This window comes from Xenopus laevis, chromosome 5S (assembly GCF_017654675.1).
Source record: "Xenopus laevis strain J_2021 chromosome 5S, Xenopus_laevis_v10.1, whole genome shotgun sequence".
Classification (NCBI taxonomy): Eukaryota; Metazoa; Chordata; class Amphibia; order Anura; family Pipidae; genus Xenopus; species Xenopus laevis.
Window position 1 is genome coordinate 6,200,140 of NC_054380.1, and position 14,117 is coordinate 6,214,256.

At 47.3% G+C, this 14,117-nt stretch overlaps 1 protein-coding gene across 1 annotated transcript; it reads right to left on the reverse strand.

Moving 5' to 3' along the window:
- Positions 1-830: 830 nt before the first annotated feature.
- On the reverse strand, positions 831-13,727 carry slc35b2.S (solute carrier family 35 member B2 S homolog). The gene is given in 4 exon segments (NM_001087198.1): positions 831-2,104; positions 3,062-3,219; positions 3,942-4,138; positions 13,664-13,727. Coding segments are annotated over 4 exon segments (1,320 nt in total). The 5' UTR covers positions 13,693-13,727; the 3' UTR covers positions 831-1,168.
- Between the last annotated feature and the right edge of the window lie 390 nt (positions 13,728-14,117).

A 14,117-nucleotide genomic window follows, 5' to 3' on the forward strand; every position in this document is an offset into this window, starting at 1 on the left:
ATTTACAATTAATGTGCCATAAAAGGGGTGGTTCACCTTTAACTTAACTTTCAGTATGTTATAGAATGGCTAATTCTAAGCAACTTTTCAATTGGTCTTCATTTTTTCTTTTTTATAAGTTTCTGAATTATTTGCTTTTTTCTTCTGACTCTTTCCAGCTTTCAAATGGGGGTCACTGTCCACAGCTAAAAAATAACAAACAAATGCTCCGTAAGGCTTCAAATGTATTGTTATTGCTACTTTTTTTATGACTCCTTTTTTATTCAGGCCTCTCCGATTCCAGTCTCTTATCTAAATCAATGCACGGTTGCTAGGGTAATTTGGAGCCTAGCCACCAGATTGCAGAAATGGCAAAATGGGAGAGCTGCTGAATAAAAAGCACAAATGATAAAAAATGAAAACCAATTGCAAATTGACTCAGAATATCCCTCTGTAGATCATATTAAAAGTTAATTCAAAGGCGAACAACCCCCTTTAAGCCTGCCACCTCCTGCTGCGGCGCTCAATGCTCCCAAATTGATGTAGTGTGCGCACCCCTACCCCCAACGAAGATTAATATCTCACCTATTGTGCTGCCTCCGCTGTTCCCCCTGTAACTCCGTTCCACGTGTCCTGTAGGAATCCGGAAATTAAATGTGCCACAAATCTGGGGGCACAGGCAATGCAATGACTCATAAAGGAAGAGACTCAGCATCTACTTTAGCAAACAGGGAAACACTCCGATCTGCAGCCCTCCCCGTGCCCCAACTGCAGAATATAATGCCCCACACCCGGTACAGAAAATAAAGATTAAGCTTCTTTGTGGGGCCCAGGAAATGAGAGCAAAAAGAGAAAATGTACCCTTTAATAGAGAAAAACATTCTGCTCTGGAATTAGAAAAAATAGAGGGGGACGAATTTGAATCCTACAGCTCCACAAACTACCCTTATACCAGTTTATAATATTGATTATCCATTTAAGGCTGCAGGGAGTTGATTGGTCTTTCAGGTTTCAACCCGGGGGTCAGGCCCCTTGTGGCTAAAGAGCTAAAATGCCAGTAAATCCATATATAGAAATGTATTAAAATGATATACACAATGGCAGAGAAGTCGATAAAGGGGCAAGCGTTTTGTGGTTCCGATTAAAGTCCCATCAAACACGGCGGGAGATGCATTTAGTATCATGGGTGTCACACCTTCTGCACCACTGGGATATCCGCAGCCTTTCTGCCCTTCTTCCTCATCCTCCCCCTGGCATAGACCCGGAGAAAAAGGGCAAGGAAGACAGTAGCCACCCCGACTCCTCCCACTGCGGTAACAGGATGCCCATAGAGCAGACAGGACAGCAAGATAGCTAGTGCCTGGCGCAAAGTCATGATAATGGTGAAGACGGCAGCTCCGAACTTGTTGATGGTGTAAAAGATAAAGAGCTGCCCAAAAGCTGAGCAGACGGAGAGGAGACAAGCATGAAAGGCAAAATCGGGGTGTCTTGTCATGAAGTGAATGGCCTCCAGCATGGCCCCCTGCTCCAGGAGAGAGCCCACCGTGAACAGGCAGGAGAACATGTTAACCCCAAACATCATCTGCACAGAGGACATTTTGTACTTGAAGAGCGAGTCCTGCCAGTTGGAAGTGAAGCTGTCAAACACAATATAGCCAGCCAGAATGACCAGCCCGGAGAAGGTGGTGACCCCCGAAGGGCGGTTGCCCTCTCCGTTAGACAACAGAAACATGCTGACCCCAACAGAGATAAGCACAGCAGTCAGGTACTCCCAGTACTCGTAGCTCTTATGCGACACCAGTTTGCCCATTAGCATGACTGGGATGACCTTGGATGCCTTGGCAAGTACCTGGGTGGGGAAGCTGATGAACTTGAGGGCTTCATACTGGCACCAGCTGCTCAGGATATTAGAGAGGGAGGCAAAGGAATATTTGTACATGGGGGCACCATGGCGCGGCTGCTTGGTCACGCTGCAGTATAGGCCGGCCACCGTCAGAGCCAGGATGCGGTTCATGAAGACGAGAAACTGTGAGTCACGGAAACGTTCCCCAGGGCCTCCTTCCTCTGAGCCGTATGTGCGGGTCATTACACGTTCCTGTAGAACTCCCCATGTCAGATAGGAGACCTGCAGGGGGCAGCAAACACAAATGGTACTGTAAAGTAACACTGGGGGGACACACGTGAGACTCAATTCCTTTATACACTGTAAAGCAGGAGGGCCCATACTAATGTGAGATCTACTTTTAGTGATGTTGTCCCATTATGATCTACATCCGTAATATCACGGTTCCATTTTGTTCCATGGAAAATATTACTTCAATACTGATTTATGGGAAAATATATATAGTTATATTTAATAAACAAACATTTCTTATGTAACCTTAACATAATAAATATCTGAATGTAAAGAATGAAACAGGAGGGTGATTTAAACAACCTGTTTGTTGACAGTGACTTGGAATCTACTGATCATCAGCTAAGGGGAAGGTCACACTGGGAGATTCGGGGAGATTTAGTTGCCCGGCGACTTCGTTTGGGCGACTAATCTCCCCGAACTGCTTCCCCCTATCTTCCATCTGCTAGAATGAAAAAACGCCTGCGGCATGGTACTCGCAGTGCTTAATTTTCCGAAGTCACCTCACTGTTAGATCCTTATCTACCTTTTGGGCTCTTGCTGGGGGATGGGGGGTCTCTTGGTAATATGGACAATGAATCATTGTTTTCCTCTCCTCCCCCCCATGCAATCAGGAAAGCAAACCCCTGCCTTCTCTCAGCTGCAGCGTGTCAAGTTTACAGATAAAGAGAGGATAATTACACAGGGGCTTTATTTAGGAACAGTTTGGATTCACTACCTCCTCCTCTTTCCACAAATTCTGTCAAGAACCAGGACATAGCAAAATATACATAAAAATTTCTTTCAGTTATGCAGCATGAAAATTCAGTGCATTCAGCTTCAGACAAAAATCCAGAAGTGACAGAAGGGAAGTACAACTCGTGCCCAGACAAAACCATAGACAAGAGGCAGATACAAAAGGTGAGGGATAACAGGTTCCTTATAAGCCCATGCTGCATATCCTCTGACCTGGAGTCCAGCTGTGCAGAAGAGAAGCTTGAGGGCCTGTTGAGTATTGGAAGGGTCACCCTCAACCCTGGGGGCTGCAGCCGTTTCTTCAGGGGACAAAGACTTGGACTCATGGCCAAAAACACAAGACTTCACCACAGGGTAACAGAGGCCTCTACCTGTGGCACACATTAAAAGTCAAACAGTCAATAAATACTATATCGTAAGGGGCACCATATGGGGCGGCAGATAGATACCCTACATATGGAAGAGGCAGATAGAGAGATACCCGACATATGGGAGCAGTAGATAGATAAGATACCCTACACATGGGAAAGACAGATAGATAGATAGACACCCTACATATTGGAACGGCAGATAGATAGATGCCCTATACATGGGGCGGCAGATTTATAAACACCCTACACATGGGGAGGCAGATAACATACATTTTATATATATATATATATATATATATATATATATATATATATATATATATAGTGAATAAAGTACCCCCTCTTGTAAAATATAAGGATATTATAAGTTACCGAGGAGTTTCATGACCATATTAAAGTACGAGGTCGAAGGCAGAGTGTTATTATACAGGTCATGGAACTCCGAGGTAACTTCTAATATCCTCATATTTTGCAACTGGGGGTACTTTATTTATTATAATACACAAGTTTCAGTGAGTCATGTGATGGAAATGACATCAGAACTCACCGTTTATAACTGATGACATCGGAACTCACCGTTTATAAGGATATAATTTACAGGATATTCATGGCGTGTGTGTGTGTGCGTGTGTGTGTCACCACATACACAATATATAGGGGGCACTACATATATTGTGCAGTACATGCAGGAGGAATATACAGAGTGCAATGTGAGCACTTACCAGTCTCTAGGTAGTTTTTGTGTTTGAAGTAGCGAATGAGAAGGTATCCTGGCAGGAGGATGGTCCCATAACCTGCAATATTCATGAAAAAACGCACCAGCCACAGATCTCCCCAAGAGTCTTGAGGGGGCAGTTCAGGGGGAGGCTCATCAGCACATACTCCCGAGACAGAGACCAGAGAGAGAAGCAGCAGGTACCTGGGAAACAGATACAGAGTGTTAGTGGGATTTGCCAATTGAGTAACACTGAGCTGTGACACTGGCTTGCTGCTGCTGCTGCTGCAGGGGTCTGACTGCTGATACGCCACCACATTCACACGCTGATGCCTTAAGCTGCTCACACAAATTGCTTTACCGGTACTTTTACGATTCAGCCACCAAAATGCTGCCCAGATGACTTTGGACCAATGACTAGCCAGTGCCAGGGGCCAGTACAGTTTGGTGAGCAGTTGGCTCACTGTGGCTCTCAAAGGTTTTTCTTCATTTTTGCCATCATTATCAGATTGTCTATGATATACAGGGGGTGAATGGCTGCCAAGGTAACTGCCCATGTTCCCTTTAGCCATTAGACTGGAACTGCCTTTATAGGTACTGGGAAGTGGTCCAGCATTAAAATTAAAAGCCTGTGGCTGTGCAAGGGATTAACCCACAGATAAAGAAGTGAGTGTATATCGGAAAGTTAGAATGTGAGATAAGGGAAGTTACCCTTGTGATAATCTTTATCTGAAATTGTACTGAGCAACAGGAAATAGAACCGTTCACATTCCTTTCAACTGGATCCCTAAAAACTCCTCTCAAAATTACTTTCCGTCTAATGAAAGAAAATCTATCAATTCATTCTTCGCTGGCAAAAGTGTGCATATTGTCTGAACTGCTGGTCTTGACTCCTGAAACAATGTAGCAGGAGCCAGCTATTTAACCCACCTGGAGTGCTGACTTCTCTGCTTCTAACTATATCAGAATAGAAAGGGTTAAGGAAGCAATGCCCAGAAGGCAATGGGAGACAAGAAGCTGCCTATAGAGGGGCAGTTTATGGGGTATTTCCCTATGTTTCCTTAAAGAGATTCTGTTATGGTTGTTATGGTGTTGTTTTTATTTCTTAATAACACTGTTTACACTGCAAATAATTCACTCTACAATATAAAATGTCGTTCCTGAACCAGCAAGAGTATTTAGTTGTAATATTGGTGTGTAGGTGCATCTCAGGTCATTTTGCCTGGTCATGTGATTTCAGAAAGAGCCAGCACTTTAGGATGGAACTGCTTTCTGGCAGCCTGTTGTTTCTCCTACTCAATGTAACTGAATGTGTCTCAGATGCTGTTCTTAGATCTACCAGGCAGCTGCTATCTTGTGTTAGGGAGCTGCAATCTGGTTACCTTCCCATTGTTCTGCTGTTAGGCTGCTGGGGGGGGGGTGATATCACTCCAACTTGCAGTACAGCAGTAAAGAGTGACTAAAGTTTATCACAGCACAAGTCACATGACTGGGGGCAGTTGGGAAACTGACAATATGTCTAGCCCCATGTCAGATTTCAAAATTAAATATAAAGAAATCTCTTTGCTCTTTTGAAAAATGGATTTCAGTGCAGAATTCTGCAGAAGCAGCACTATTAACTGATGTGTTTTGAAGAAAACATGTTTGCACTCCTGACCCTGCAGAATACCAGTGTTATCATACTTATTAGTGCCCAATAACTCACCATCAGGACAAGGCAACAAGAGCCACTTACCTCTGTGTGTCCCCAGGCTACATTGCTACTGGCAGGGGAATATTGGCTTAGGCAACAATGGAAGGGCAGCAGTTAAGGTTGCCACCTCTTCTGGAAAAAAATACTGGCATTACTGTAGTCTTGCTGTTTTTTCCTATTAATAACATTGGCATAAAGCATCATTTTTACCAGCCAGGCCGGTAAAATACTGGCCAGGTGGCAACCCTAGCAGCAGCTCAGGAGGCAGTTTCGGGGGAGCTCCAAATACCCCTGGAAACTCTCTCTAGATATTCTGTTGGCCCAATAATGCACAGAATATACGCATAGTGGAAGGGCACAGAGATCCTGGTTTCACTTGCTGCCAACCAGTGTAGGCTTCATAAAATGTACCCATATTTATTGGGTTGAATTGGGTTAGCTACTAGGTCTGACAAAATAATTTTAAGCCCCCCCCTAAACTTTGGACATCACATAGTGAAACTACCTATTGGTCAGTGCCTCACTGGGCCTTTTATGTCCCTTGGGGGTCCCAGTAGTCATGGGGTCTGTCTATAGTTACACCACATGGGTGCTCCTGCTGGTGAGACCCAAATAACCAGAGAAAGATCACTGTATACCCTTTTGCAAGAAGAAGCCCCGTCCCCAGGCCCAGATTTTTGGAGAGCCCACCAAACCCTGGGCCTAGGGTGGCAGGATTTTAGGGGGCGGAATGTTGCCCAACCACACCCACATTGGTTCAGAAATACTGGGGATGCACAGGACACACAATAGATTTTTGAATTTCCCGTGCACCAGTCCCCGTTGATCTGGTCCCGATGATGAAAATTTGAGCAAATAAAAAAAAGGGGATGGGGGCGACAAACGACAGCAGGCCTAGGGGCACCCGCTATGTAAATCCGGCCCTGCCTGTCCCCACCTGTCTGACTTACAGCACCGTCATTTCTGCCTGTGGAATGTCAAACCCCAGTGATGCTGATGACAATTTGAGCGCCAGGCCAGACACCAGGCAAACACACTGGTACCAGTAGCATGGAGGGGCTGAGAGATATACGGAACAAACGTGAAGCTTCCATCCAACTACCAGCAAATGATCCTTCTCATGATGATTCAGCCGCACACGGACACAATGTACTTCTGCTTTGCTTTAGAGACAATCAGACTGACTGACTGACTGACATCTCCATGCACCGGTGCGTGTCAAACTGACAATGCTGCACCCTCCCTTCATTCCCACACACCTTCCCTTACTGGTCCAGCTGGCTACCCACAGACGGGCATGATGGGCAACTCAAGGAACTTCTAGCCAAAGCTGGACTGGGAGTAAAAGGCAACACTGGCAGAAAAAAAATCACATATAAATATAAATTTACATGTAAATTGCCGTTCACTCCACCCCCAAGTTAAAAGGAAAACATTGGTGGTCAGGGCTCCCATAAAAGTTAAAAAAAAAATTGGTGGCCAGCCCCACTCCCAAGTTAAAAAAACATTGGTGGCCATCCCCATTCCCCAAATTGAAACAAACATTCGTGGCCAGTTACCCAAGTTAAAAAAAACAAAACAGTGAATTAAAAACAAACATCGTAAAAACAAACATTGTGGATACTTACCTTTAAAATTTGGCAGGTGAAAGTAGCTTCTTCGTTCTCCTCAGCGGCTTTAGCTCCCGTTCAGCCTTGGCTCCCATTCTGGGGCTCTACTTCCCCGGCCTACTTAAAGGGGTCGTTCCCCTTCCAAACACTTTTTTTCAGTTCAGTTGTTTTCAGATTGTTCACCGTAAACAAAGAGATTTTTCACTTGCTTTCCGTCTTTTATTTTTTACCGTTTTACCAAAATTGAAGCTTAATGTTTAATGTTCGTGTCTCAGTCTAGTCTCTCAGTGATCCAGGAGCTGAACTGTTACAATGTTGCTCCATTTAGTTGATACAATTATTTGATACATTTCTCAGCAGCATCTCTGGAGTATCAGCAACTATTGTATCAAGTCTAACAGCTGCCTTTAATGAAAGTCAGGGATTCTGCTCAGCAGGGACAAACATAACAAATTTATCAGAGTCGGCGACCCCCCTCCCAGAGCTGCTTTAGAAGGTGAAAAATGAAACTTTACACTTCAACAGAAAAACAGTTACAAACAGAAAAGAAAGTAATTGGAAAAAGTCCATCTTTCTGAAGATCTATCTGAAACCAACTGAACTGAAAAAAAGTGTTTAAAGGTGAACAACCCCTTTAATCCTAAACTGACCAGCCCACCAGGCATTTGCCAGATGTCCAGTCCGAGCCTGCGTCTTGTGGGGGGTTCTACTGTGTCGGGCCCTGCAAAGCATTCTTTTGGCACCGGGAAGGCCCCCACTTGATACCCTGCACTGCAGGCTCTGGGCTCAGCACCATGCAATAACATACTCTCCAACTTGGTGCAAAAGAACAGGGACCCCCCTTTTTTTCATTACAATAAATCCAATTGTTCCTGCTCAGGACCCATGCCTCACAGTACAGCCCATTGTTATACACACACAATACTGGGTGCATGACTCTGGGCCCCTGAAATCCCCAGTCCTACAATGGGGTTCAGTCCTGGAGCCACAGACCATGCACCAATACAGTTACTGAAGGAAGTGGATAGGGACTGTGGCCCTAGGGACAGGGTCCTTGCCCAGACAATGCAAGGGCACGAGCATGGAGACCTGGCACAAAAAGTGGGTGCTCATCACACAACCCCCACAATTAGTGTGTGCCTTCTTGCTAGGGGCCACAGGAAGAGCAGTAACTACACTGGTGGGTTCTGACCAGGCTCCATTGTGCTGCCATAGTTAAAAAATAAAGAAAGCAGAATGTAAGGGGAAAGGAGTATATTTATATGTTGTGTCTATATGTCTGGTCTTGGTTCCATACACACCCCAGTGACATCACAGAGCTTTTATTGTGTGTATATAAAGGAGACATCACCTGCTCATCTTCTCCATCAACTACAGGGTTAAGTCCGAAAGCAGCAACACCCACCTACGCCCATCCTACTATTATATTAGTAGGGTTGCTCCCCAGTAAACTTTGTGTTTTCTGCCAGCAATGGCATCCTAATGGTATAGGGTTACCAGGGAAAGGCACCATAACAACCAGGCAGTAGTGGAAGATGAATAGGAAAGGTATCCCATCAGTGCCATATACAACCCTACCCAGGCCCTGCAGAGAGTCAGCCCATCGGTACAATATAATATAACTAGGGATGCACCAAATCCACTTTTTTGGATTCGGCCGAACCCCCGGATCCTTTGTAAAAGATTTGGCCGGATACGGAACAGAATCCTAATTTGCGTATGCAAATTAGGGATGGGAAGGGGAAAGCATTTTTTACTTCCTTGTTTGTGACAAAAAGTCACGTCCCTAATTTGCATATGCAAATTAGGAATCGGATTCGGTTCAGCCGGGCAGAAGGATTTGGCAAAATCCGAATCCTGCTGAAAAAGGTCGAATCCCGAACCGAATCCTGGATTCGGTGCATCCCTAATAATAACCATGTATTAGTGAGAGGGAGGCAGAGCAGGGTCTGGGAAGCCAGACAGGGTGAATGAATTGCCCTACTGGAGGCAAAGAAAGGCCTTTATGCAGTGAGGGGCTTGGAATAAATGGGCAATTGAGAGAGAGGTGAGACGCTGCTGTTCCCCCCCCCCTCCCCCTCCCTAATTCTTTTCCTGGCAGCACCCACAGAAGAGTTCTATTCAGTGATTCTATTCAGTGACCAGGAGGTGAAGTGCCGGTGCTGGGAGACATGTCCCACTAGTCTGTCTCTAATGGAGCAGAGAGCGATGTCTATGAGAGACTGAAAGATCAACTGCCCACTCCCTGCACCTGGGAACTGCCCAACACACTGAGCCTGGCCATGATCTGCCCAACACACTGAGACTGGCCATGATCTGCCCAACACACTGAGACTGGCCATGATCTGCCCAACACACTGAGACTGGCCATGATCAGCCCAACACACTGAGCCTGGCCATGATCAGCCCAACACACTGAGCCTGGCCATGATCTGCCCAACACACTGAGACTGGCCATGATCAGCCCAACACACTGAGCCTGGCCATGATCTGCCCAACACACTGAGCCTGGCCATGATCTGCCCAACACACTGAGCCTGGCCATGATCTGCCCAACACACTGAGACTGGCCATGATCTGCCCAACACACTGAGACTGGCCATGATCAGCCCAACACACTGAGCCTGGCAATGATCTGCCCAACACACTGAGACTGGCCATGATCTGCCCAACACACTGAGACTGGCCATGATCTGCCCAACACACTGAGACTGGCCATGATCTGCCCAACACACTGAGACTGGCCATGATCAGCCCAACACACTGAGCCTGGCCAGGATCTGCCCAACACACTGAGCCTGGCCATGATCTGCCCAACACACTGAGACTGGCCATGATCTGCCCAACACACTGAGACTGGCCATGATCTGCCCAACACACTGAGACTGGCCATGATCTGCCCAACACACTGAGACTGGCCATGATCAGCCCAACACACTGAGACTGGCCGTGATCTGCCCAACACACTGAGACTGGCCATGATCTGCCCAACACACTGAGACTGGCCATGATCTGCCCAACACACTGAGACTGGCCATGATCAGCCCAACACACTGAGACTGGCCATGATCAGCCCAACACACTGAGACTGGCCGTGATCTGCCCAACACACTGAGACTGGCCATGATCTGCCCAACACACTGAGACTGGCCATGATCTGCCCTGCCCAACACACTGAGCCTGGCCATGATCTGCCCCATATGTAGAATCAATCACCTCCAAGAAATGTTGGTTCCTTGTATAAAACCAGTCAGTTCCCCAGAGCTGCATATGTCAACAATCCAGTATGAAGCCTCGCTCTTGGGATATCTATGGGGTGCTGGGAGTTGTCCATCAATGCTGTGCACTTTCCTTTGTCCCCAGGCAGGAGAGACAATTAGGGACATAGATGGCTCGTGCGCTGCCAATCATTCTGCTAATGTTCCTGGGAGCAGTGTGACTTACATACCTCTGTACATACCCATCCCAGTAACCGGATCTAAAGGTGCCAAACCCAATTTACTGACGGTGTGACTATATTACTATTTACACAATGTGACTGGAGCGCACACACATGTACAAATGCCAAGTCCAGAGGAGACATTGTAATTGGTTCAGCCTCCCCCCCCTTATGTTACTGCCATAAATACAGCTAATATAATGCTGCCCCAATATAATCACCTACAGCCTCTGCTGCAGACACCCTCCTACTGTCAGGCCAGCGTTAAGGGACTATAACATAAAACATGAACTAGCCCCATCCAGTAAATACACACGATAACTCCCAGCCAGGTGTCACTGTTCCACCAACAAATGGCAACTTCCCTTTTCCTCATTATATGAGGGTCAACTGTCAGCCCCAAATAATCACCCATCCCACGTGACAGTCTGTCCATCTTCCACTCCCTGTATCCCAATGATACAGTCGGTCAGTCTACAACTCCCTGCAACCCTCTGATACAGTCTATCAGTCTACAACTCCCTGTAACCCTGTGATACAGTCTGTCCATCTCCCAATCCCTGCAACCCTCTGATACAGTCTGTCAGTCTAGAACTCCCTGTAACCCTGTGATACAGTCTGTCCATCTCCCACTCCCTGCAACCCTCTGATACAGTCTATCAGTCTCCAACTCCCTGTAACCCTGTGATACACTCTGTCCATCTCCCACTCCCTGCAACCCTCTAATACAGTCTGTCAGTCTACAACTCCCTGTAACCCTGTGATACAGTCTGTCCATCTCCCACTCCCTGCAACCCTCTGATACAGTCTGTCAGTCTACAACTCCCTGTAACCCTGTGATACAGTCTGTCCATCTCCCACTCCCTGCAACCCTCTGATACAGTCTGTCAGTCTACAACCCCCTGTAACCCTGTGATACAGTCTGTCCATCTCCCACTCCCTGCAACCCTCTGATACAGTCTGTCAGTCTACAACCCCCTGTAACCCTGTGATACAGTCTGTCCATCTCCCACTCCCTGCAACCCTCTGATACAGTCTGTCAGTCTACAACCCCCTGTAACCCTGTGATACACTCTGTCCATCTCCCACTCCCTGCAACCCTCTAATACAGTCTGTCAGTCTACAACTCCCTGTAACCCTGTGATACAGTCTGTCCATCTCCCACTCCCTGCAACCCTCTGATACAGTCTGTCAGTCTACAACTAACTGTAACCCTGTGATACAGTCTGTCCATCTCCCACTCCCTGCAACCCTCTGATACAGTCTGTCAGTCTACAACTCCCTGTAACCCTGTGATACAGTCTGTCCATCTCCCACTCCCTGCAACCCTCTGATACAGTCTGTCAGTCTACAACTCCCTGTAACCCTGTGATACAGTCTGTCCATCTCCCACTCCCTGCAACCCTCTGATACAGTCTGTCAGTCTACAACTCCCTGTAACCCTGTGATACAGTCTGTCCATCTCCCACTCCCTGTAACCCTCTGATACAGTCTGTCAGTCTACAACTCCCTGTAACCCTGTGATACACTCTGTCCATCTCCCACTCCCTGCAACCCTCTGATACAGTCTGTCAGTCTACAACCCCCTGTAACCCTGTGATACAGTCTGTCCATCTCCCACTCCCTGCAACCCTCTGATACAGTCTGTCAGTCTACAACTCCCTGTAACCCTGTGATACAGTCTGTCCATCTCCCACTCCCTGTAACCCTCTGATACAGTCTGTCAGTCTACAACTCCCTGTAACCCTGTGATACAGTCTGTCCATCTCCCACTCCCTGTAACCCTCTGATACAGTCTGTCAGTCTACAACTCCCTGTAACCCTGTGATACACTCTGTCCATCTCCCACTCCCTGCAACCCTCTGATACAGTCTGTCAGTCTACAACTCCCTGTAACCCTGTGATACAGTCTGTCCATCTCCCACTCCCTGCAACCCTCTGATACAGTCTGTCAGTCTACAACTAACTGTAACCCTGTGATACAGTCTGTCCATCTCCCACTCCCTGCAACCCTCTGATACAGTCTGTCAGTCTACAACTCCCTGTAACCCTGTGATACAGTCTGTCCATCTCCCACTCCCTGCAACCCTCTGATACAGTCTGTCAGTCTACAACTCCCTGTAACCCTGTGATACAGTCTGTCCATCTCCCACTCCCTGCAACCCTCTGATACAGTCTGTCAGTCTACAACTCCCTGTAACCCTGTGATACAGTCTGTCCATCTCCCACTCCCTGTAACCCTCTGATACAGTCTGTCAGTCTACAACTCCCTGTAACCCTGTGATACACTCTGTCCATCTCCCACTCCCTGCAACCCTCTGATACAGTCTGTCAGTCTACAACCCCCTGTAACCCTGTGATACAGTCTGTCCATCTCCCACTCCCTGCAACCCTCTGATACAGTCTGTCAGTCTACAACTCCCTGTAACCCTGTGATACAGTCTGTCCATCTCCCACTCCCTGTAACCCTCTGATACAGTCTGTCAGTCTACAACTCCCTGTAACCCTGTGATACAGTCTGTCCATCTCCCACTCCCTGTAACCCTCTGATACAGTCTGTCAGTCTACAACTCCCTGTAACCCTGTGATACACTCTGTCCATCTCCCACTCCCTGCAACCCTCTGATACAGTCTGTCAGTCTACAACCCCCTGTAACCCTGTGATACAGTCTGTCCATCTCCCACTCCCTGCAACCCTCTGATACAGTCTGTCAGTCTACAACTCCCTGTAACCCTGTGATACAGTCTGTCCATCTCCCACTCCCTGTAACCCTCTGATACAGTCTGTCAGTCTACAACTCCCTGTAACCCTGTGATACAGTCTGTCCATCTCCCACTCCCTGTAACCCTCTGATACAGTCTGTCAGTCTACAACTAACTGTAACCCTGTGATACAATGTACAAGTGTCAGTAACCCCGTGATACAGTCCGTCCCTCCCGTGTGACACAGTCTGACAACACAGAGAGACTGAGCCAAAGCTCCTCACCTGCAGCCGGTCCGGTCGGGACACCCCATTGTAAGCGCTGGAGGTACCGCTGCGGGGAAACTTCCCTCCCTGACTGACTCACTCACTGAATAGCGGCCTCTATGTGTCTCACCAGCGAGTCCCAGACCGACGTGTTCCCACTGCTAAACAAGAGCGCCACCTGCCGGCTTGGCGGGGAATAAAGTTTCCTTTTTAGGCAGCAAGATACAGTAGTTGGAATTCATATGCCGGATCCTCTGAGGTTTTGGGTCCGATAGTTTATTTATCCCCTTGTTCCCGTGACCACTGCCGGAACTTCATTGCTGGGTCTTATTCTGAGTGGCACCAGCCTGAGCCAGTGATCCAGTCGGTGATTCGGTTCCCAAAGCCACTGCTGTTCTGTGACTGTGCTGGATGTTTCTTTCACTAGTCTGTGCCTCTCTGCAGCCCCTCCCTACACACTACTCCCCCACAT